This window comes from Sorex araneus, chromosome 2 (genome assembly GCF_027595985.1).
Source record: "Sorex araneus isolate mSorAra2 chromosome 2, mSorAra2.pri, whole genome shotgun sequence".
NCBI classification, from domain to species: Eukaryota; Metazoa; Chordata; class Mammalia; order Eulipotyphla; family Soricidae; genus Sorex; species Sorex araneus.
In genome coordinates, this window is record NC_073303.1 from 136,327,971 (window position 1) to 136,351,707 (window position 23,737).

The following is a 23,737-nucleotide window of genomic DNA, read 5'->3' on the forward strand; positions in this document are numbered from 1 at the left end:
GGGAGGGGTTGAGAGTGAAGAAGTTTCATTAGGGCTTTAAGCAGAGCCTCAGGTTCGGAGGCACGAAGGGTCCAGGAGGTTGGGAACAGGCAGCACGGATAAGCTGGTGACTCCGGGAACCATTACAGGAAGTGAAAGGCTTTTACTTAGGATCTGACCAAGAACAAACTTAAAGTTTAGATAAAGACCCGTGGCTCAAGGGAGAGATTTAGGCCCATTCTCTTCCCCTAGCATTCATCCCCTGACCAGAGCTGGACCCCTCTAGGGCCTTGAAATTGGCTGGACTTGGTTCTTAGAGGTTTTCTCTGTTTGGAGTTCAAACTGAGCTGGAAGGACAACCGGAAAGGAAATGAGTGTTCAGGCCAGCCAAGACATCTGTGTGCTGGGCAGACAACCCATTTCTACTGAGCAGTCTCCAAAATCTCACTGTCAAATTTTGTTCTTGTAGGATGGCCCATCAGTTTCCCCCCTGAGAAAACTGCTTATATTTCCTAACAGACTGGCAAACTCTTTCATTATTTAGAAATAAGTTTTATTTTTCCTGTTCTTATCATAATGCCAAGTTAAAGTGGAATTCTGTTTTCCTATATTTGTAAAATAGGTCTGATTGGAGGATTACTCCACAATTTAGAAGCCGGCCTCGCATGCTGGGGGAAAAGGCAGCTCAGATAGAGAAGGAACCACCAAGTAAAGGGTGCTAGGAGGGCCCATTTAGGATGGAAGATACAGGCTGAAAGTAGACTATAGACTGAACATGATGGCCACTTAATACCTCTACTGCAAACCACAACACCCAAAAGGAGAAAGAGCGAAAAAGAGCCACAGAGGCGGAGTGGGGTGGGGGGAGTGCGGGGTGGAGGTGGTGGGAGGGATTCGGGGACCATTGGTGGTGGAAAATGGGCACTGGTGGAGGGATGGGCACTCAACCATTGTATGACTGAAACACAAGCACGAAAGTTTGTAAGTCTGTAACTGTATCTCACGGTGATTCACTAATAAAAAATTAAAAAAAAAATAGGTCTGGTCATCTTTTTTCAAAGTTTCTGTATTTCCTTTAAAGTATACATTTAAAAATATACATATATAAAATACATATGTTTATAAAGTTTTTTAAGTTTAAAACTTCCTTTGAAGTTTTTGCACTTGCTTGATAAAATGGCATAATCATGCGAATTACTCTATTATTTCTGGTATAAGTATGCAATATTATTTTTAATATTAAAGTGAAGTGACTTTGCATTTGTATATAGTTTTAAGCACACCCTCTAGTTTGTTGTTTCTTTTGGAGGGGGTGTGTGGAGCATACCCGATGCTAAGGGCTATTACTGGCTCTGTGTTTGGGAACGATTCTGGTAAGCTAGGGATTCGAACCAGGATGGAGCACATCAAAGCAAGCCCCTCCACCCCTCCACTATCTCCCCAGTCTCTAACTTTGAGTTTAAAATGGGGTTTGTATTTATACGAATAGACCAATATCTAGATTTTTAGTAAAAATAATAGTAAAAACTGAATGAAAAAATAGATGGAAATATAATCTCTTTAATTTTAAAACTCCCAGATTTGAATTCTTCATTAGAAGGGCTTTACAAAACCAAGCTGTAAACATTCTCAGTAAAATGAATATATGATCTATGATAAACCTTGGCTCTAGAATATTTATTTATTCTTAAATAAACTAAACGAAATTTGTACTTGAGGCCTTTTTATTCTATTAGCTCCCTCCCTTTACTGAAAAGCATTTGTAATTATCTTGTTCCTACATCTCCACCATAGATCACATTAAAAACCACTTCTTCCCATAAACTGCTTTCATTGAATTTACACTATAGCATGTCCTTACCAATTAATGCTGTTGACTTGGTTGATGAGGACTGAATTATTCATCAGAATCTCTTTACATCATCTTACTGTAAGCCAAGACTAATAGATGCTGGGGAAACAACAGAATAGTAATGAAATGGACCATTTATGTAAGAACCATTTTGAGTCTCTGTACTTTCTTCCCATACTCAACAACGGTCACTGAAATTCTATTTTTTTTTTAATATGGGAGGGGACTCATGAACATAACAAAATGTGTTATGAGTCCTTAAGTAACCCTTAAGGGTTAGTAACCCTTAATTTTGTGAAGTAGGGAGAACGCTGCTTTTGACGCAAATGTAAATTTTTAGTTCTACTTTGGTCACTAATGAGGATTGTGACCTTCAGCCAGATCCTTTACCTCTCTGGACTGTTGCTATAAATTCTAAAATGATAATTTGGATGAGTGATGAGTTAAGATTGATTTCAGTTATAAACTTCATCAGGATTCTCTAATATTTCCTTAGGAAAACCAAAGACAGCAGCTGACGAGAACTAAGAGAAGACTTGAAATATTCAAGTAAGTAAGTAAAGGATAGTTCGCCCACTTCCAAAGTCTTTGGTTTTCTTAGCTTTGGTAATGAAATCTTGGTTACTTAAAATAGTTGCCATTTGTGATCAGACCAATGATCTGCTGGAGAGGTAAGCAAATATTAACGAGACTGAGGCCCTCATCTCACATGTGAGAGAAAACCAACTATTTTGGGTTTTAGGCCACACTGAGAGTTGCTCAGGGGCAACTAGAGCTCTGTGCCCATGGTGGGTCCTGGAAATCTCGAGGGACACTTTTGTTGGTGCTTTGGGGAATCACATGGTGCTGAGGATTCAATTTGGGTCTCACGCATGCAAAGCATGAGGATAGCCTATCTTCCTGGCCCTATTTTGGTAAAAATTTAAAAGCATTATCCTCTACTTGGTATTATTAGTAGACTTGACCATAATTAGAATGTTCCATATTACAAGTCTTATTGTGGCAGAATTTTACACAGTCATGTCTCAAGCACAGAATTACTTAGTGGGGCTGGAGATACAGTACAGTGGGCATGTGGCTGATCTGGGTTTGATTCCCAGCATCCCATATGGTCCCCTGAGCACTGCCAGGAGTAATTCCTCAGTGCAAAGCCAGGAGTAACTCCTGTGCATCGCTGGGTTGTGACCCAAAAAGCCAAAAAAAATTATTTAGCAAATACTTCACAATCCTTCTCCATTTTACCTTCTTTACAAACACGGAGGGGTGGCAGTTATTTTGGCACCTGGGTCAGAGTTTATTGATATTCTTGTAGTTCACTTTCAACGATCCTCAAAAAGTCTGTTTTCCCTTTCATATTCTATTGAGAACGGCAGGATTATCTCTGGAATTCAATCTAGCTCTCCTAGATTGATTTTCTTCTTTTTCTCTTCACCAAGTGCTTCAGTCCCTTCAGTTTTTGCTGCTAAATCAAAATAGTTATATATAAAAGAAACTGCTTTGGGGAGGAGTTTTATTTTGTTGGGGGGCCACACCAAGCTGTACTCAGGGGTTCCTCATATGACAGGGAACTGGCTCAGTCCATTTGGGGGTGGTGCTTGTGGGGTGTGTGTGCATAGGCAGAGATGAGGAGACTGAAACACTGACCAACACTCTTCACTGGTGACACCGCCGTGACCAACAGAAGGAGCTGACAAGCTCTGTCCAGAAAAAGACCAATAAAATATGTATTTAGATATAAGTAAGGGTAAAAGGAGGAGGGGTGGGAGTTAGAGAGAGCTGAGGTTAACGAACCCCTATTCTTTACAATCTGAGAAAGTGTATTTTTCTGCATGAGGGGAATTAGGTAAATGGTGGAACAGTGGTAATGCCATAATCACACGACAGCATACTTTACGATCACAATCACGAAATCCCATTAATCACTGATTTCTTGGGCGGGCTCAGTAACATCTCATTTCGTCCTTTCCCTGAGATCTTAGAAGTCCATCTCGACTCAGCCCTCCTAACGATGTTGCACTGGGGGCTCTTCAGGGTCAGGGGAATGAGATACAGCTTGTTACTGGATTTTGCATATGAATACACCATGGGAAGCTTGCAAGGCTGTCCCATGTGGACAGGAAACTCTCAGAAGATTGCCAGTTTCTCCCAGAGGGAGAAGGCTAAAGATATCTTCTGAGAGCTTGCTTTTAAGTCTCTCTCTGGATGTTGGCCGTTGATGGGATCACACATACCTGGGTTCCTCTGCTGGTACCTTCATGCATGAGGCCTGTCCAAACGTGTGGAGAGGGGCCTCCAGCATGGCTATAGCTAGGTTCCAGTGGTCTTCGGCCACCGGGGAGCTCTGCTCAGGGTGGGGAGGGAAGCTGGAGCCCATCCCCTCCGAGGGGCCCCGGGGAAGACAGGCGTTCGGGCAAGAGACTCTCTTGGCTGGTCCGAGTGCAGTTGTGTTTACAATTAACTGATCACAGCCAGCATACTTTACATCATGGTGAAATACATTCCTGAGAACTGTCTAATGAATAACTGTTATTTTTTAAAAAAAGGAGTTATCACTTATAGAAAAAAAACAGAGTATCAGCAAAATACTGCTCTCTCAAATATATTGACTCCACATAGAATTGAATATTTTACAACCTGAATTGAAATACAAGAAGATAATTCAGAAATTACTCCACAGATTTCAAAGTTTCAATTTTATAAATTATTTTCAAACAAGGGTCATTTAAATAAAATGTAACCCTGGTAAATAATAGCTGGCCCTGGACTTCACATCCCATGCCATTATATAATTACATATATATGTATATATACATATATAGAGGATAAAGACACAGTCTATGTGATGTATCATTTCACTTTTAACAAAGTGCTAAATCAGAACAGAATTACATTGTTTATACAATACTGAATACAACTATATTAAACATTTAGTCACCTTTAATATAACTATTTAAGATCCTAATAGAGGAAACTGCACTTCACAAAAACAAGGTTAAGCTAAGACTGAGACACGAAGAGCGTGCCTTCAAGTCCCTGGAAAGCACTTGTTCACCAGAATAAAGAAGGCCAGAGAGTTCTGACCGAATCAGAAATAAGGAGTCATATAAGAAATGGCTTTATTAGAAAAATGTAGTGTACAGGTGGCCAATCTCAACATAGATCTGCCTCTGGGCTACTTTAGAATTAAAATCTATAGGGGTTTAGACTTCTTTAGAAGTTAGTGGCATTTCCTCCAATTCTGTTCTGTGACTAAGGGAAGGCATTGTCTTCATATCTTAGACACCCTTTATTTCCTTTCATAAATACAACTTTCTAATCAGTAGTTGAACACTGGCACAAAACACAGAAGGTATTATTTAGGTAGTGATTTCTGTGTAAAACATCACAACACCAAGCCCCGAAATCAGGCACAGGTATGCCACTTCTGGAGTTAAAAAATCCCCTATTATCACTCAAGTCCCTCATTATGGTTTCTTGGAAGCAATTACATGGATGTGATCATTGAAAGATGCTTCTCTCCTCTTCGTTCCTCGTTGTGTTTGATGTGCAATCCCAAGTAAATGTGCAGTTCGCAGTATTGATTTCTGGTCTCCTGTGAAACTCCAAGTCTGTGCTATTAAACCGACACAACCACATCAAGATAGAGTCTGTCGTAGGATTCCCTGAAGCACAGGATGAGGAGGAGGCTGAGCAAGCATGAACCGGAAAGGCACCAGTTGAACCAAGACAGCTCTGCAAGACAGAAACAGGCAGCTGTAAGCTTGGACGAGTCCATCTGCTCGAAGGGGCTCGAGTGACAGAGGTGCCCTGGAAGGCTGGCAATCAGCTAGCGGCAAACAGTGACATCCTGGAGCTGAAATGATGCATGTGAGGCATTACAGAGCTTTCATGTGGAATACCTTAAATCAATGCTGTTAATAACTTGCATCAATTTGACTTTGGTGGCCAAAAAAATGAAATAAAAAATTCTATTAGTTCTAAGAAGAAAAATCAATCACCTTTAAATGTTGAGTTTGTTAATTCCCTTTAAAAAGTGCCTTCCATCATCATCAGTCATATGCCTGTCTGGAAATATCTGATCCAGTTTAGAAAGACAAATAATAAAATCTCCCGAATTTTAAGAGAGCATTTTAATATTCTCTTAGGATAGAAATATCTACTTCACAGGGGTGAGAGACAGTACAAGTAGGTGAGGCCCTTGCTTGCTGTACACGAGGCTGACCAGTGCAGGACCCTGGCACCACATATAGATCCCCAAGCACTGCCGGGTGTGCCCCAAAAGCCAGAATAAGAAAGTGAGAGAGATCAAGAGAGACGAGAGATCAATTTACTTCTCAGGGAAAAAAAATCACATATAATCACTGTAAAAAAAGTATATACGTGCAGGAGTGTATTATATGTGTGTGTGCATATATATATATATGTACACATATTATTATATTTTATATTACATTAATATATAAAATTTATATTTTGTGGTGTCAGGATCTGAACCCAGGACCTCAAATGTATGAGGCATGCATTCACCAACAGCAAATTACATTTCTGGCTGACAAAATATATGTAAATATCCTAAGAGGGTTGAAGTTTGGGTCACACCTCTCCTCAGGGGTCACTTCTGATGGTACTTGGGGGACCACATGTGATGCCAGGGACTAATTCTACCCTCAGAGAAATCACTGCAAATATTTTGGTTTATATCTTCCTAGTTGGTTGTGCATGATACGAATTGCCAGAAAACCTGTAAGAATCACTGAATCAGCAATTCTACCGATTTGATTTAGTGGCACCAAGAACATGCTTCTTTGGAAATGCTTGCTCAGGCATTCAGGGCTCTTCAGCAGGCTGCTCTGGGCGTCTGGCTATGACACAGACAACACACACCAGCCACTGCACATCCCCTAGTGCTTGCCTTGCTTAGGAGCCCTCTTGCTGTGCATCTGACCAGCTTCCTTCTACCCCCACTCACCCTGACAGCCAATCCAGAGGCTCTGGGTACAGAAGGGTCCAGTTTCTGGGCATAAACTGGTTGCTCTTTGATGAGGGCTGGGGAGGGATAATGTTTCAGTCTAATATTGATGTAGCACTTTCAATTAAAAAAAATTAAATAAGAGAAACAAATTTCCTGGTATATCTCCCTCCCTCTCCTTCTGTGGGCACTGTTATTTAGTTATGGTACTCTTGTACTTCTATAGACTGATAGGAATATGGCTGTAATTTTCAAAAATCACCCTAAAGATTTCCAAGCTGCTGCTTTGGCTTAATCCATAATTCATATAGTGAAAAGAGCAATTTATGCTCAGGAATGGAAGTTAGAAAACCAGACAATAAGAAACAGTGCTGAAGTACCTTTGTGTGTGTGTGTGTGTGTGTGTGTGTGTGTGCGCGCGCGCATGTGTGCATGCATGTGTGAGAGAATATGTTCTCAAAAGCTGCCTCCTCCCCTTTCAATGTCTACATTATCAGAGTCAGACAAGCTTTCCATAGCATGTAAAGATGTATATTTCAATGGCAGTTTTAGGTGAAAGTCTTCTCTGTGCTTTCCTTGGATGGAATATAATGTAAACACGAAGAAAACCGGTGACCTCAGGGATCCTGTCTTTGTTCTGGTATTTCCTGAAATGACACACCTGGTGTTTGCTGCCTTTATATTAGCCAGACAGCCTCTGGATTTCTGATGGCAATTTTGCTGGGCAAAAGGAAGCAGTAAAAAGATGAAAGGAGAAAAATCAGTCAAATAGCAGACAAAAGCAAAAATGCTTATGTTAGAAGTGAGCAAGCTGACTTTGAAGCAAAGCTGGGAAAAAAAAAAAAAACCCACAACTCCTGGTCCTTGCTGGGAAGGTCCCTAGTAGGCACACTAATCTTGGTCCTCGGAAACTGCATGTTGGTTACACGAGGAAGCCCGGCCACACGCATGCAGCAACAGACAAGGTGTCCTTGCTCCCCTGAAGCTCAGGAATGTGTCAAATATGGCTGAAGCAGAGGCCTATTTTATCTGCTATAAAATTATCCCTTCTGGACTCACAAATGAATCTCAGAAGAGAGCAGCACACTGTGTCCTCCACCCTGTGCCAGGCTGATATCACTGGGGCACCACAGAGGGGGACAGGGGTGTTTCTCCGCCTGCTCCAAATGAACTCCAGCAGCTGCAAACCTCCAGAACCCAATTGCCGCCATGCTCATGGCCGACCTTCACAGGCTTGTCCCGAGCCCCCACTCATGAGAGTGAGCCCACTGAAAAATCCAGGTGTGCTGGACTAGTGACTGAAAACCCCAAACTTCACGGAGTCGGGGATGGGCGACCTCCCCCATCTCCCTGCCCTTCTGGTTTCCTGGCAGTCACGCCCAAGAACTGCCTCTGGGCACCATTTAAATTCACTAACGGCCATGATCCAGAAACTCACAAATGAATCTCTGAAGAGAGCAGCATGCTGCAGAGATGTCTCCGAACCCCAATTATTAAAAATTTTAGAATTCCAGGAGCACACAGCCACTTTTGCGGCCTCACAGCATCTCATACTATTCATAACAAGTAACACAAAATAAATTATTTAGCGTCTGCCTGTGGGACAGGCTTGAGTGGTGGTGAGAAGGTGTCATGGTGGTGGGATTGGTGTTGAAATATTGAATATAATCAATTACTGTGAACAACTTCATAAAAATAAAATTGAAAAATTAAAAAACAAAAGCATCCCTTCTACTCTGACATGACTGGAATTGCTAAAATGGGTCCTCATGGCCCCAGAGCGTCATGGTCCCTTGGCTGCTCTCCGTGCAGCTCTGAGAACTCACACCCGCCTGTTAATAAGCTCACTTGGCTGCTGCAACTGCAAACACTCTTGGAAATGATTTGCCAAATGGCGAGCGGAGAGTGTGAGGCAGGAAAGGCTCTTTATTTGCCACGGGAAGTCATTCACAGCAGCCTCGGCTCAGGGGCGCTGACCCCTGGGAACTGGCTTGCTTATGAGTCTAAACTGTACAAGCAACTGGCAGGTTTCAACTGTGACAGCCCAGGGTGCCACCTGACAGTGCTCCACTGACCAGTGCTGAGCCACCAGGTTCTTATTTTGTCCTTTTACACCTTAAAAGCGAGCCCTGTTTTCTGACTTCCCTTTTGCCTTTCATTAGAGAAAAAGGTAAACTTAGACCTGAAGGCTGCCAGTCCTAGCACAGCAGCCACGTTTCTCTCTTGTTTTTCTGGTCAAAGGTGCCTTTTGGTTCCAATCACCTCCTAGGGCAGCTGGTTCCCCAGCAAATGCACATCATGCAACACTTTTTATAATGTGAATGAGGAAAAAAGAAATTCTTACGAACTGAGAGGTGCTGCCTGGGGACCCGCTTTCCCGACACACAGCAACTTAAGCTGCTGTTTCTTTCTTTTTTTTTTGGGGGGGGCTACACCCTGTGATGCTGAGGGATTACTCCTGGTTCTGCACTCAGGAATTACTCCTGGTGGTGCTCAGGGGGCCACATGGAATGCTGGGGTCAAACCTGGGTCAGCTGCTGGCAAGGCATGTGCCATACTCACTGGAATACTGCTCTGGCCCCTGAAATTGCTGTTTCTAAGAGAAGGAGTGATGGCACGGAGTGAGGGCTGACAGTATGTGTCTAATACCCTCCACAACCAACCTTCTGCTTCCTTTGGTGATTTGCCCTGCATTGCTGAATTAACAGCATTTTCAGGAGCCAGTTGACGGTAGATTTCATGGTGCACACCTGGATGCCCTCAGTCGACACAATCACCCAACGGTGAGCACTGTTTTACTTCCTAGATGCAAAACCTACTTCTCAGGGTCCATACCTGTTGTGACTGTTCTTGTAGTCAAGGGCCTCCTGCCTCAGTCAGGCCCCTGAATCTTTTGAGCTACAATGCAGCCTCAAATTCAGCTACCACCTTCAAAATGAAAGGACCAAGGCAAAAACCTTTTAACCATAACCTGCTCCAAAGCAAAAACATAACAGACAGTATTAATTTCAGAATAAGTTACAGACTCAAAGAACATACATTTCAGCCTATAAAGAATGTAATAACATTCCCAAATAGGTTTTGTATGTAAAGTTGTTAGAATAAATCACTGTTGGGCTGTCTGGAAGACCTCAAAGCAAAGACTGGAGGAAGTCACTCGGGTTTACAAATAATCTTATATTTGAGAGCAAGCCACTTCTCTTTCTTGAAAGTGACTCTGAAAAATCCAAGTCAGAAAAACTCTATGAGCACCTTTTGACATGATTCAAGGTACTCAAAGTGGAACCCAAACAAAACCTGACTTAGGACTTTAATTAATCCAGCAGCGCTGCCGAGAACCCTGTGTGATGTTTATGGTCAAGGCTGGCAAGGCCATAATCTCCAAGCAAGTCGCCAGTGGACACTGGTTTTCTGGGACCATCTTGTTCCAAGATCAAATGCAGTCCTTTAGGGGTTAGTGTGCACAGTGCTGGAATATTATCTGATAGTCAGCCACCACACAGCACACTGCGGGGACATAAAAACGTGCCACAGGAAATTCAGTGCTTCTTTGTGAAGTGCCCTAAAAACCTACAGATCTTTGGAATGATTATAAATCAGGCCTTCCTTTTTTTTTGTGTTTTTTTTTTTTAATAATTTATTTATTTTTAATTAGAGAATCACCGTGAGGGTACAGTCCTGTAACTGACAGCTGAACTATGACACGTGGTTAACTTCTGGAGGAGTTTTGTAACGGCTTAAAATAACTGAAGGATACATTCTGAGTACTGGCTCTCATGGAAGAATTCAGTTTAGCACATAAAGTGTTTAGGGCAGTAGGCTGTGGAATTAAGTTATTTTTAGGAAATAATTTTGCAAAATTTTCAGATTTGCAATTTATTTTCCACTGAAACTCAGTGACAAGGCATGCAGACTCTGCTGAAGGACTTTCGGGGAAATCAATTAATTCTACCTGAAAGAATCTTAACATGATTTTCAAAGTTCTAGTAACTTTACTCCTAGAGAGATGTGGGTCACAAACATAGGTGTAAAAATTCCTTTAAGAGCCAGAAGGTAGGGTAGTACAGTGGGTAGGTATGGCGTTGACCTTGCATCAAGCCGACTGGGGTTGGATCCAGGCACCCCATACAAGTCCCTGGAACCCTGCCAGGAGTAACTCCTGAGCACTGCCAGGTGTGGTCTCTGCCCCCAAATTTCTTCGAAACAAAGACTAGACATTTAAACCCCTAAGAGCCACCAGCTCATCATCTAGAAGAGAACAAAACCAGCCTTTGGTGAGTCAGCCACGCCCTGGCTCCCGGCGTGTGACACAGGTCTCCTCATTAATTCTTTCAAATGGACTCAGGGTGTTTTCTTTCGCCCTGAAAAATCATCCACTGCATTAGAGTGAATCATTATGCGAGGTTTCATTTTTCACAGTAATGGAGTTTAGGCAGTAACCTTTAACACGAGAACGGAACATATGGTCAGAAGCCAACCAAAATCAGGGGAAAGTGTTTTCCCCTCAAGTCAGATAAGCCCCCATGACATCAGTGAGTGGGTATTAGCAGAGACAGTATTATGTGTTTCTCTGCCACCTATACTAGTGAAACAAAAATACTGCTGATGGCCACCTGAAGCTGCAGAATGAGGACAGAACGCTGACGTCAATTCCGGTGCATTAGTGCTAGGTGCTGAACTGTGTGAATAAACTGACATCTGCCGTTGTATCAGGGAGGGGGACGGATACTCTGCTGTTTAGGAAAAATGGTCAGGAGTGTGCAGGCTCTCCCACAGGCAGCCTGGGGGTATCTCCTGCCGCAGTCGTTAGTCAACACGTGATCCTCCAACTCTCGGGATGGCGTGAGATGTCGTGGGGACAACATTCTCTGGCCTGGACTGCTGCTGAGTGAGTACTGGGGGTGCCAGGCAGACAGGGAGAACCAAGCTTGACCAGGCTGCAATGGCTACTCATCAAGTCTGTGCCTAAGAACTGGAAAATCTTCTCTAGCACCTTAACGGGCAACACAGCTGACCCTGACGCTTGAGCAGGTGAGCGAGAGGCACTGGGTCTCTCCACTTCAGCTGTGGGTTCAAGTGGATCTGAAACAATCGTTCGTGATTCTGTTTGGAAAACTCACGGGATGGCCAAGCCCTTTCTATGACACCTGGCAATGAGGTGTTCTCTGAGGCAACACCCATTTCCAGAGTTCAGAAACTGGCACTCCATTAACTCCACTCTTCTTCACAGGACAAGTCTAACTCGGGCAGCGAGGCTACATGCAACTCATTTCATGTGGACTACTGAGGGACGGAAATAATCTATTTCGTTGTTCATAATATTTAGAAAGCAATACAGCCGTTTGATGCTGTTTGGTGAAAATGCCATGCCCAGAGTTGTCTAAAGCCCAGGACAGACTCTGTTTCACCAGCACTGAAAGCTTCAAAATCATTAACCAAGGAGGTTCTCCTGACTTGTTATAAAGTTATAAACCTATCAGCAACTTCCCTGTGAACCATGAGGTCTCTTGGAACGTCACAGTTGAGGGCATTTCCTACATCTGGGTCTTTCAAGCTTGATTCTTCCATGTATAAATTATCTAAATATTCTGGTATTTGATGAGTGGTTAAGACAAAAGCAACTGGGGGGTGGGGAGAAAGGTAGAATGTTAGGGAATTTAAGGTGAGAAAGTAAAATAGGACATAAACCTAGTAAGAGATTATAAAACACACCTTTTTATATTTAAGACTCACAAGTATCACAAACTCCTTATTTGGACATGCAAAAAAGAATACTAGATAATGATCCCAAATTTTCTAAACCATCATGATAGAATCTGGACCACAGAAGAGAGTTTACCAGAAAGCCAAATAACTGCAAAAAGGATGACCCCTGAACCCGCCACCTGCCAGAGCTCCACCCAGCCCCTCAGAGTTTATCTTCAAGGGTCATTCTGTCTTCTAGAAGCTAGTGCCCTCAGGACTGTGCCATCCTTCCCCATTCTGCCCAGCCAGGTCATGTCCCGGGACCACACACATGCTTGGGTGCAGGAGCCCTTTTCTTCTTCCTTTATAAGGACCACCCTCTTCTCCAAAGGTGGACCTATGGACTGTTACCTCAGTCATATTCACTTTATCCCTCCCTGCTTACTGTCTGAGTTCTATGGCCATGCAAATTTAAGCTTAATTAGAACAGAATAATAATTAAAAAGAAAGCAAGTCCATCACTGCACTAGCTTCACGTGCTGGACATGCTACTGTCCTGGCCAGTGAGCACGAAGAATATTCCCACTGTCATAAAAAGTACCACTGGTGACATCTGAGCACCCTTCAAGTTTTGAAGTATACAGATCCTGAATTCACTGATATCCTGTGACAAGACAGCAGGTTCTAAAAACTGTGTTTAGAAAGCAATATATCAGTGGTTGTTAATGAGGACCTGCATATTAGAATCAGCTGGGAGGCTTTAAAAACTACAAATGCTGGGTTCGGTCCAGGTTAATTAGTTAGAAACTCTAGGGGCCGAGGGTGCATTCAATCTGCATGGAATACATTTCAGGAAGAACTGAGGATATTTTCTTTTCCTGGTGCCTGAAACCTCAAGGAAGGTAATTAGCCCATTTTGGGGGGGCAGGGGGAGCATGGTACCTACTTTTCCTTTTTAAAACTGAAGTAGCTCTGCATTTAGCATTGTTTCAGGTGGAGTAACCTGCCTGAGAATCTGCCTTTTAATTCCCTGTGCTTCAGTGTCACCTGCCCTCTCTCATAACTCATCTAGACAGAAAATGACAAATTTCTTACCTGTATGGTAAAATGTGAGGAAGAATAAAAGAACTCCCATGAACATATTACTTAAAAACGTGACAACTCCACAAGTAATTCCTTCTGGAACTGGGTAGACGGTTTCCACAAAAAGCTCGAAAAATATAGGTATGCTGCTGTTGAGGAACACTCCCAGGAGGATGCAGGATGTGTACAGGGTCACTGGAAGGGAAGCAGAGACAGCTCAGGCCCGGGCAGCCGTATGGTACGCACACAGGTCTTCTGGGGCTCTGGCAGGAGCACCAGCTCCAGAATTTCATCTCTTTTCAACGATCCTTGATAAAGCTTCACTGATCTGAAAGCTCTCTGCTCAGGTTTTGTGGCAGGGTGAAAAGAGGTTTTGTTGCTGGGTGATTAGCATTTTGTTTGTGTTATCTTTTGGGGGAGATTACTCCAAGAATAGGAATACCTTGGTCTCTACAATGTAAAAGATTCTCCCCCTTGGGCTGGGAAATGATTCAAAGGGCTCCAGGGCCTGCTTCTGCACACCTGACTGAGGGCTCATCTCTGGCACCACAAGGTCCCCCAAACAATGCCAGGATGCCTCCCTCACAATTCCCTCAAAAGGGTTCTTCCTTTTTAGTCACACTTGGGAAACAGGAACTGATAAGATACAACAACTTAATTCAAGAAAGTGACTCATCCTATAAGTTTAGAGGCTTAAAATCTTGTAATTTCAGAGTACTTAAAATCCAAGAATGTTACTAAAACTATATTACCATATAGTAGTCATAATAGTAGATGAAACATTAAATATTATAACAATGGTCCTAAAATGCAAAATAAAAATTATTCAGCACTGAGTTCCTGGAGAAACACTTAACATTAGTCCTTAATTTTGAAATGCTTTTTCATAGTTTTTAAAAGACATGTAACATTTTGGAACACAGAAAACTCTTAGATTTAATAATAGGACCCTAGATCAGCTTATTAACCCTAAACTACAGCAAAAAAGTATATATAACCTATACAAACAAGACATATATATATATATATATATATATATATACACACACACACATACACTAAACAGAGTCCAGAGTCCATATCCAGAGAGCTGGGGTGTCTCAGGTGACTCCTGACAATTATCAGGGGCCCTGAAGGCTATACCTTGGGATATAGGTAGGGACCTAGGGATTGGGATTGGATTCAGGAGCTCACACATGCTAGCAGGAGCTCAAACATTTGAGCCACATCCCCAGACTCTGCAGGGAAATGTCTGAATAAGGACAGTTTGTTTTATTAGAATATTTAGGAAAGGCATGCCATTTTAACTAATTGTATCATTGCTTCTTTCTTCATACAGCTTTCATTTTAAATTTGAAAGTGAAAAAAGAATCAACGAGGAGAAAAATAGTATCCTCACAAAACATTAGAGAGGAGTGCGGGGCGAGGAAGGAGCCCTCGCGCTGGTGGGGTACTGTGTGGTTCAGACTCCATGGATAGAATATGGAGATCTTTAAAAACAAACAAAAAGCCCCAAAGGAACAGAGCAGCCTTACAACCCATTGATATTACTTCTTGTTATTTACCCCCCATACAAAAACATGAATTTAAAAGGATAAATTCACGCCTGTGTACATTTCGGAAATTAGCACAAAAGCCAAGATAGAGAAACAACCCAAAATGTCCAACTGTGGATGAATGGGTCAGAAGCTGTGCTACATACACACAAGGGAATACCATGTAACTATAAGGTCAAAATCAAGCAACTTGCCAACATGACATGGATGGAACCGGAGTATATCATGCTGAGTGAAGTCAGTCAGAAGGAAGGGGGTAGAAACAGAGTGAAATCTCTCATTTGTGAGGCGTAAGATGCACAGCAAGCTAGTGACAAACGATCAAAAGCAACATAGTGAGAGAATTGATCCTGACATCTAAGTCTGGCAGGGGTTAAGAGGGAGAGGACGGGGGGGGGGGGGGCGGGGGAAGGGAGGTGGGTGCACTGGTGATGGGTGTGGTGTTGGAATCATGTACAGGTAAAACTATCATTAACGGTGCTATGAATCACAGTACCTCAACAAAAACAACAACAGATAAATTTCAGTATTGCTTGCTCCGCTTCTTTGAAGAATGCCATGGGTATCCTTATAGGGATCGCGTTAAATCTGTATAATGCTTTGGGGAGTATTGCCATTTTGACAATGTTTATTCTCCCTATCCATGAGCAGGGGATATGTTTCCATTTCCTCATGTCCTCTTTTATTTCATGAAGTAGCGTTTTATAGTTTTCTTTGTAGAGGTCCTTTACTTCTTTAGTTAAGCTGATTCCAAGGTATTTGATTTTCTGGGGCGCAATTGTGAATGGGATTGCTTTTTTCATGTCCCTTTCCTCTGTCTCATTGTTTGCATATAGGAAGGCCATGGATTTTTGGGTATTGATTTTATAGCCTGCGACTTTACTGTATAGGTCGATTGTTTCTAAGAGTTTCTTACTAGAGCTTTTAGGTTTCTCTAGGTATAGCATCATATCATCTGCGAATAGTGAGAGCTTGATTTCTTCCTTTCCGATCTGAATCCCCTTAATATCTTTTTCTTGCCTGATGGCTACTGCTAATACTTCCAATACTATATTAAAGAGAAGTGGTGAGAGTGGGCATCCTTGTCTTGTCCCCGATCTTAGAGGAAAAGCCCTTAGTTTTTCTCCATTGATGATAATGCTTGCCCTAGGTTCGTGGTAGATGGCTTTGACTATCTTGAGAAAAGTTCCTCCAAAACCCATTTTGGTGAGTTTTTATCATGAATGGGTGTTGGATCTTGTCAAATGCTTTCTCTGCATCTATTGATACAATAAACGCCCACGGATAGCTAAAACAATTCTTGGGAAAAAGATGATGGGAGGCATCACCCTCCCCAACCTTAAACTCTACTACAAAGCGGTAACAATTAAAACAGCATGGTACTGGAACAAAGGCAGAGCTGCAGACCAATGGAACAGGGTGGAATATCCCCACACACAACCTCAAATGTATGATCATCTAATCTTTGATAAAGGAGCAAGAGATGTGAAGTGGAGCAAGGAAAGTCTCTTTAACAAATGGTGCTGGCACAACTGGACAACCACATGCAAAAAAATGGGCTTAGAACTCGACCTGACACCATGCACAAAAGTCAGATCAAAATGGATTAAAGACCTCAACATGAGACCACAAACCATAAAGTACACTGAAGACAAGGTCGGCAAAACCCTCTACGATATTGAAGATAAAGATATCTTCAAAGATGACACGGAACTAAACAATCTAGTAAAAATAGAAATCAACAAATGGGACTACATTAAACTAAAAAGCTTCTGCACTGCAAAAGATACAGTGACCAGAATACAAAGACTACCTACAGAATGGGAAAGGATATTTACACAATACCCATCAGATAAGGGGTTAATATCAATGGTATATAAAGCACTGGTTGAACTCTACAAGAAGAAAACATCCAACCCCATCAAAAAATGGGGCAAAGAAATGAACAGAAACTTTAACAAGGAAGAGATACGAATGGCCAAAAGGCACATGAAAAAGTGCTCTACATCACTAATCGTCAGAGAGATGCAGATCAAAACAACCATGAGATACCACCTCACACCACAGAGACTAGCACACATCCAAAAGAACAAAAGCAACCACTGTTGGAGAGGATGGGGGGAGAAAGGGTCCCTTCTATACTGCTGGTGGGAATGCCGGCTAGTTCAGCCCTTTTGGAAAACAGTATGGACGATTCTCAAAAAACTAGAGGTTGAGCTCCCATTTGACCCAGCAATATCACTGCTGGGAATATATCCCAGAAAAGCCAAAAAGTATAGTCGAAGTGACATATGCACTTATATGTTCACCGCAGCACTGTTTACAATAGCCAGAATCTGGAAAAAACCCGAGTGCCCTAGAACAGATGACTGGTTGAAGAAACTCTGGTACATCTATACAATGGAATACTATGCAGCTGTTAGAAAAAATGAGGTCATGACGTTTGCATATAAGTGGATCAACATGGAAAGTATCATGCTAAGTGAAATGAGTCAGAAAGAGAGAGACAGACATAGAAAGATTGCACTCATCTGTGGAATATAGAATAATAGACTATAAGACTAACACCCAAGAATAGTAGAAGTAAGTACCAGGATATTGTTTCCATGGCTTGGAGGCTGGTCTCTCATTCTGGGTAACTCAGGGAAGGGACCACCAAGTAAAATGTGGTTGGAGGTCATGTGGGGGAAGGGTGATGCGGGCCCAATACAGACTAGAGACTGAACACAATGGCCACTCAACACCTTTATTGCAAACCACAACACCTAATCAGAGATAGAGAACAAAAGGGAATTCCCTGCCATAGTGGCAGGGTGGGGCGGGGGGGGGGGGGAGACGGGACTGGGGAGGGGGGGAGGGATGTTGGGTTTACTGGTGGTGGAGAATGGGCACTGGTGAAGGGATGTGTTATCGAACTTTGTATGGGGGAAATATGAGCACAAAGATGTATGGATCTGTAACTGTACCCTCACGATGACTCTCTAATTAAAAATAAACTAATAAAAACAACAACAACAACAACAACAACAGAATAGATGGAAAATACATAGGCGCCGCAGGGTGGGGGCATCGAGGAATGGAATGAACGCTATTCACCCTTGAGACCCTGAGTTCAATGCCTGGAACTGCATGTCCCCACCCAGTAACACTGGTGACAATACGTGGCCTCCAGCACTGCCGAGCAGAGAGCACCAATCGCTGAGCAGTAGCAGGACCCCACCTCTCTGCAAGTGGCCTCCTCCCTCCAGCACAACTGGGGACACCTCTACAAAAAATGAAACAAAAGCATTAAACAGCTTTTCTCTGCAGCTGAAAAGCTGGGGAGATTAGAGCCAGGCTGAGGCTACTGAATTCCCATCTGCCCCCTGCAGTCCCTTCAAAGGTTTCTATGAAGTGTTTTGATCCTCATTCCGAAAAACAACAAAACCAACATTCTACATACAAAAAATAAATATTCCTTATATCTGTGTTTCCCAAAGTGGGTGCTACTCCCTTACCCCCAGCCCTGTCCCTCCTGCCCCAGAGGGTGCTGGAACAATCCAGCACCAGTGGTAGCAGCCTTCAATCCAACTGTCAGGTGCATTGTTTGTTAACTTAAGAACTATGAATCTGCAGGGCTCAGAGAGCTAGTACAGCAGAGAGGCCTTTGCCTTGCATGTGGCCAACCTGAGTTGGATCTCTGGCACCCCACATGGTCCCCTGAGCACAGTCAGCTGTGGCCTAACACCCCTGCCCCCAAAGTAATACACACTGTTTCCTAATAAAATTTCTGTGGCCAACCTCAACTCATGCTCTCTCATCTAATCATACTAGTCTTTGAGAACCAGAAAATATTAATTACATTCTAATCATAAAGCTGGTAATGACTTTGACTTTCTTTGATTAGAAAACACATGAACACAGAAAAGAAAGACATGGATAAATGAAATTAGTAAAGAACATACTGCAGAGCACACTGTTCAGAATCAAGTGCAAAGCAATAAGAGTTACAGTAAGTACCATTTAAGGCATCATACAGTTGTTTTTTGCCTGTAAGTGCTCAGGGTTTACTTCTGCTGGTGCTCTCGGGACTGTGTGGGGTGCTGGGAACTAAGCCTGCTTGGCTGTGTGAAGGCGCGCACCCTGCCCACTATACTATCTCTCCAGTCCAATAATTTTTAAAGAGATTTTTAAAAAGCAAAGATTGCATTATTTGCTAGACCTAGATTACATCTCTCACTCAATCCACATTTCCTATGGTCCCATGACTCATGAGGGGCACATTAGGAAACCCAGGGCTGGCCTCTCACTTGTCACTTTTATATTCCATCCAGAAAACTTTGTAACAATTGGTCAGTCACTGGTAATCAGGACAGAAATTGGCCCAAACACTGATGGGAATGGGTGTTAAAAATAGGAAATATTAATAATAAATAAGAAAGTACTGAAATAAATGCTAGGGAAAGTCAAACTCCTAAGCAGGAAGGACAATCTCTAAGGATTCACAAACCACAGAGGAATCAGTTATTTCAGAAACCACATTTGAAAACGGTCCTTCCCACATTTTTGTTTCTGAAGGAAATACACCCTTCATATGGAATTTGTAATCAAGCAAATTAATATATAATTAACTGAGAAAGAACCACAATCTGTATATAACATAATTACATGTTATAAAAGAATGATAATGTGATAAAGAAAAACTGAAAGGGGACGATTGGGATGGAATTCTGAAAAGAGAGATTTGATTTTTAACACGCTTATCAAGCACGGTGTAGATACATCTGAAAGACCACAGGATCCGGGGAGCATGAGGTCGTGCTGGACCGTCCTTAAGCTTCCTTGGCTCCATGTCATGCTCATTGAGAAACTTCGGGTTTGGGCCCAGGAAGTTAGGACAGGGGCCGTGTGTGCTCAGGACACAGCCTCATGCACTGGATGTGGTCCAGCTGGAGTTGGCCTGCAGGTCAGCCTCACAGTGAATTGTTCAGCCCCCTTTTCCCTGACCACTGAGACGCCATGAGCACTGTTTAGAAAAGCTCCACCCCCACCTCCAAATCTTGAGGTTTTAATTTTTACATTATCTAAATTCTGGGAAAGGAAGAGGAAGTCTCTGTTACTGAAAAGTAAGTTTCCATGATTGCTAATGGAATATCACATTATTCCAACATGGTTGATGTAAATGTAAATTGGTCCATTTCTGGCTAATATGAAGATTTCTATCAAAATTAATAACGTGCCAATTTGCCATACTAAGCAAGCTTATTGACAGGGTCCTTCTTGATCATAAGATTGTTGTCTATGCCAACGAAGGAGAGAGTCTCAGTGGTTTTGAGATGCCCCTGGCGCCGTGTAATCAATGGCCAACATCTAGAGACTTAAAAACCAAGCTCCCAGAAGACTATAGCCTTGTTCTCCCTCTCGAAGAACCTGGCAAGCTACCAGAGTTTCCTGCACAAGTGGGAGAGCCTGGCAAGCTCCCCGTGATGTATTCATATGCCAAAACCAGTAACAATGATGGTTCTCATTCCCCTGACCCTGAAAGAGCCTCCAATGCGGTACCGATGGGAAGGACAAGTAAAGAGAGGCTTCTAAAATCTCAGGGCTAGGACAAATGGAGACGTTACTGAGACCACTTGAGAAAATCGACGATCAATGGGATGATGATGATGATGATGATGATGACGATGATGAATCCACATTTAGGAATTTATCCTAAAGCAAGGCATGGATATAAGAAAATAAGCAGATAAAGAGCATGACCATAATATTGTTTGCAGTGTAAGATAAAAAGTAGGATAAATGTCCACCAGCAGCAAGTAGGTGGTTTACAAATTTGTTAACATCCCGACACAGAGATATGAGACAATAATTAAAAATGAGGTTATATATTAATTTACGACACCTAAATATCTATGTGAGAAGGGTACAAAAATTTATCATATAAACATTTTTGTGTCTGTAAATGTATAAAATTCTCTAGGTAAAACTCCAAAATTCTGACATTATTCAGGGCTGCCTCTGGAGAGGGGAGTTGGAAAGAGGGACAGATGGGTAAATACCTCAGATTCTTATACTCAGGTTGCCTCACAGAGGATGTCCTTTTTCTACTATTTGAATTAGACATTAGACTCTTTAAGTATTGGTCTATTTTTCCCCATTTAACAAAAGAAAAATTTCACTGGCAGCTGATCTAACCCTACTGCACACAAGTTTGTGAGCTCACTGACTCAGAACAGCATGCGCTCCACAGACCTGACATCTGTGTCTGGAATCCAGGTCTGGGCAGGATCTGTGGCATAAATATTCCCACCAGATTTATTAGAAACCCAATTATCCATAGGTTAGATGGACTGAGATGAATGATACAAATTTCTAGGCTAGTGATAAAAAAGCGTGTTTTCATTCAATTACCTCACTCAAGGCAGTCTGCCCCATACACTATATAAAAATTAAGTTCTAAAAGATTCTTTATATTGGATGACTGTGGGAATCACTAGTGATAGCAGAAACTAAAATGGTTTTATTTTAATATATAATGTTATAATATTATATATAACATATATAATCACTTGTATCACTTCTCATGGATTTGCTCGAGCGGGTGCCAGTAACATCTCCATTCATCACAAAACATTGTGCTAGTGTAGCCCAATGGCGTCTTCTTGTTCCAGGAACATGAAGAGCCTCAAACTATTCGTTCAGGGTCCTGACGAAGAAGTCTGGTGGGCAGCCACGCGTTTTTTTGACGTCCTATGGAATCCAGTCGGTAACAGCTCTAGTCCAGCCGTCTTCTCCAAATCAAATTACGTGTCTGGCCCATCTGATTTTCGATGCCTTGGCAAATGAGACAGCATCCCCGATTCTCAATTGTTGATGGAGGTTGGAACTCCGGATTCCTTCTCTCATTTGAGTGAAACATGATACTCCAAGCATAGTTGTTTTGATTCCTCTTTGGGAGACCTGAATAGCATTCTCATCCTGTTTTCGTAGGGCCCAGGTCTCTGAGGTGTATGTTAGTGCAGGAAAAACGGTGAAGTCGAAAAGATGTGCCCGGAGCTGGAGGTTCTTCGTCCTCTTAACAACTTCTTTGAAGCTCTTGAAGGTGCTCCATGCCGCTTTCTTCCTCCTGCACAGCTCAGGTACCAGGTCATTTGTCATGTTGACAAACATGACGTGTTGACATTTCTCGACCTAGGTACACATAACTGCTGCATTTGGAGATGTTCGTTCCATTGAGAGCAAATGGAATGTCAGGAACTAGTCTGCTTCTCATGAACACTGCCTTCATGAAATTCAGCTGTAGTCCAATCTTTCCACACTCATGGTTGAAGTCAGCTAGCATTCGTCTCTCATGGCTAATGTCTGGTGTTATTAGAATGATGCCATCAGCGAATCGGAGGTGGTGTAGTTGTATCTTCACTCCCATTCCTTCACATTCCAGTCGTTGCATGATGTTCTCCAGGGTAGCACTGGAGAGTTTCAATGAAATGGTATTGCCCTGCCGAACCCCTCTCTTTAATCGATGATCAGTTCCTTGTAGAATGGTAAGATCCTGGTGGTGAATTCGTAATACAGCTAACGGGGATCTTGATGTACTGAGTTTGAATGCCCTGTTTGGCTAGGGCTTAGATGACCACTTCAGTCTCAAGAGAATCAAAGGCCTTCTTTAAATTGATGAACATTAGACAGAGTGGCATCTTGAACTCTCACGAAACCTCAATGAGCTTGGTCACCAAGTGGATACGGTCGATCGTGCTGAATCTTTTTTGGAACCTGGCTTGCTCACATGGTTGTCTTTTGTCTAGTGTTCTGCCAATCCTATTCGGGATGACTCGAATGAGTAACTTATAGATGACGGACAACAGGCAGATTGGGTGATAGTGGCCGATGTGGTGGATGTCTCCCTTCTTGTACAACAGAATGGTCCTGCTGGTTTTCCTTTGGGATGGAACCTTGCATTCAGATAGGTAGCGTTTGAAGAGCCGAGCCAGTGTACTGATGAGTACTGGCAGCAGATTTTTCAGGTGTTTGGGTCTGACCTTGCCTGGACTTGCCTGGACTTCTTTACCAACAAAATGGCATGTCAGATTTCAGAAGGGAGAATGCTGGGAATGACATATCCATCCTGCGGAATTTGGTATGTGGATAGGTAGATGTGGCTATTGAAGAGATCTGAGTAGAAGTCGTGGGTAACCTTTTCCATTGCCCTTCTGGAAGATGTGATAGATCCATCAGGATGTCAGAGGGCAGTCATCGTGGTCTTACAGTTGGCAAAGGATAGGTGGGCGTTGCAAATACTTTCCCTGGCTTCTGCTGCATCGGCCAACACTGCTGCTCTTCTCTCTGAGGTCTTCCTTTATCGCTTCTCTGCACAACTTTGTAAGATCGGACATTAGCTTGTGGTTGCCTGAGTCTGATGCCAAACCACACTGGTGAATAAGCTCAAGAGTTCCTGAAGACAGGCATCTGTTTGTGGCTTTCTCTCTCAGCGTTCCTTGCACAATTATGGAGGTGCTGAACCAGTCAATCGTATTCCTCATTGACGTTATTTATGACAGCATCTTTCCATATTGCTGCAATAGTGCCAAAGAGCTCCCAGTTGGTGGTCATTCTGGGAGTTCTCTTCTTAAA

General features: G+C 42.6%; 1 protein-coding gene across 1 annotated transcript in view; it reads right to left on the reverse strand.

Annotated features, from left to right (window-relative positions):
- Nucleotides 1-3,531: 3,531 nt before the first annotated feature.
- The window catches only part of SLC49A4 (solute carrier family 49 member 4), an 84,451-nt gene continuing 64,245 nt past the window's right edge, over nucleotides 3,532-23,737 (reverse strand). The window contains exons 8-9 of the mRNA XM_004606673.2: nucleotides 13,581-13,763; nucleotides 3,532-5,563 (exon numbers count right to left, since the gene is read on the reverse strand). Of these exons, the coding sequence (XP_004606730.2) occupies nucleotides 5,448-5,563; nucleotides 13,581-13,763 (299 nt within the window). The 3' untranslated portion in view covers nucleotides 3,532-5,447. The remainder of the gene's footprint in view (nucleotides 5,564-13,580; nucleotides 13,764-23,737) is intronic.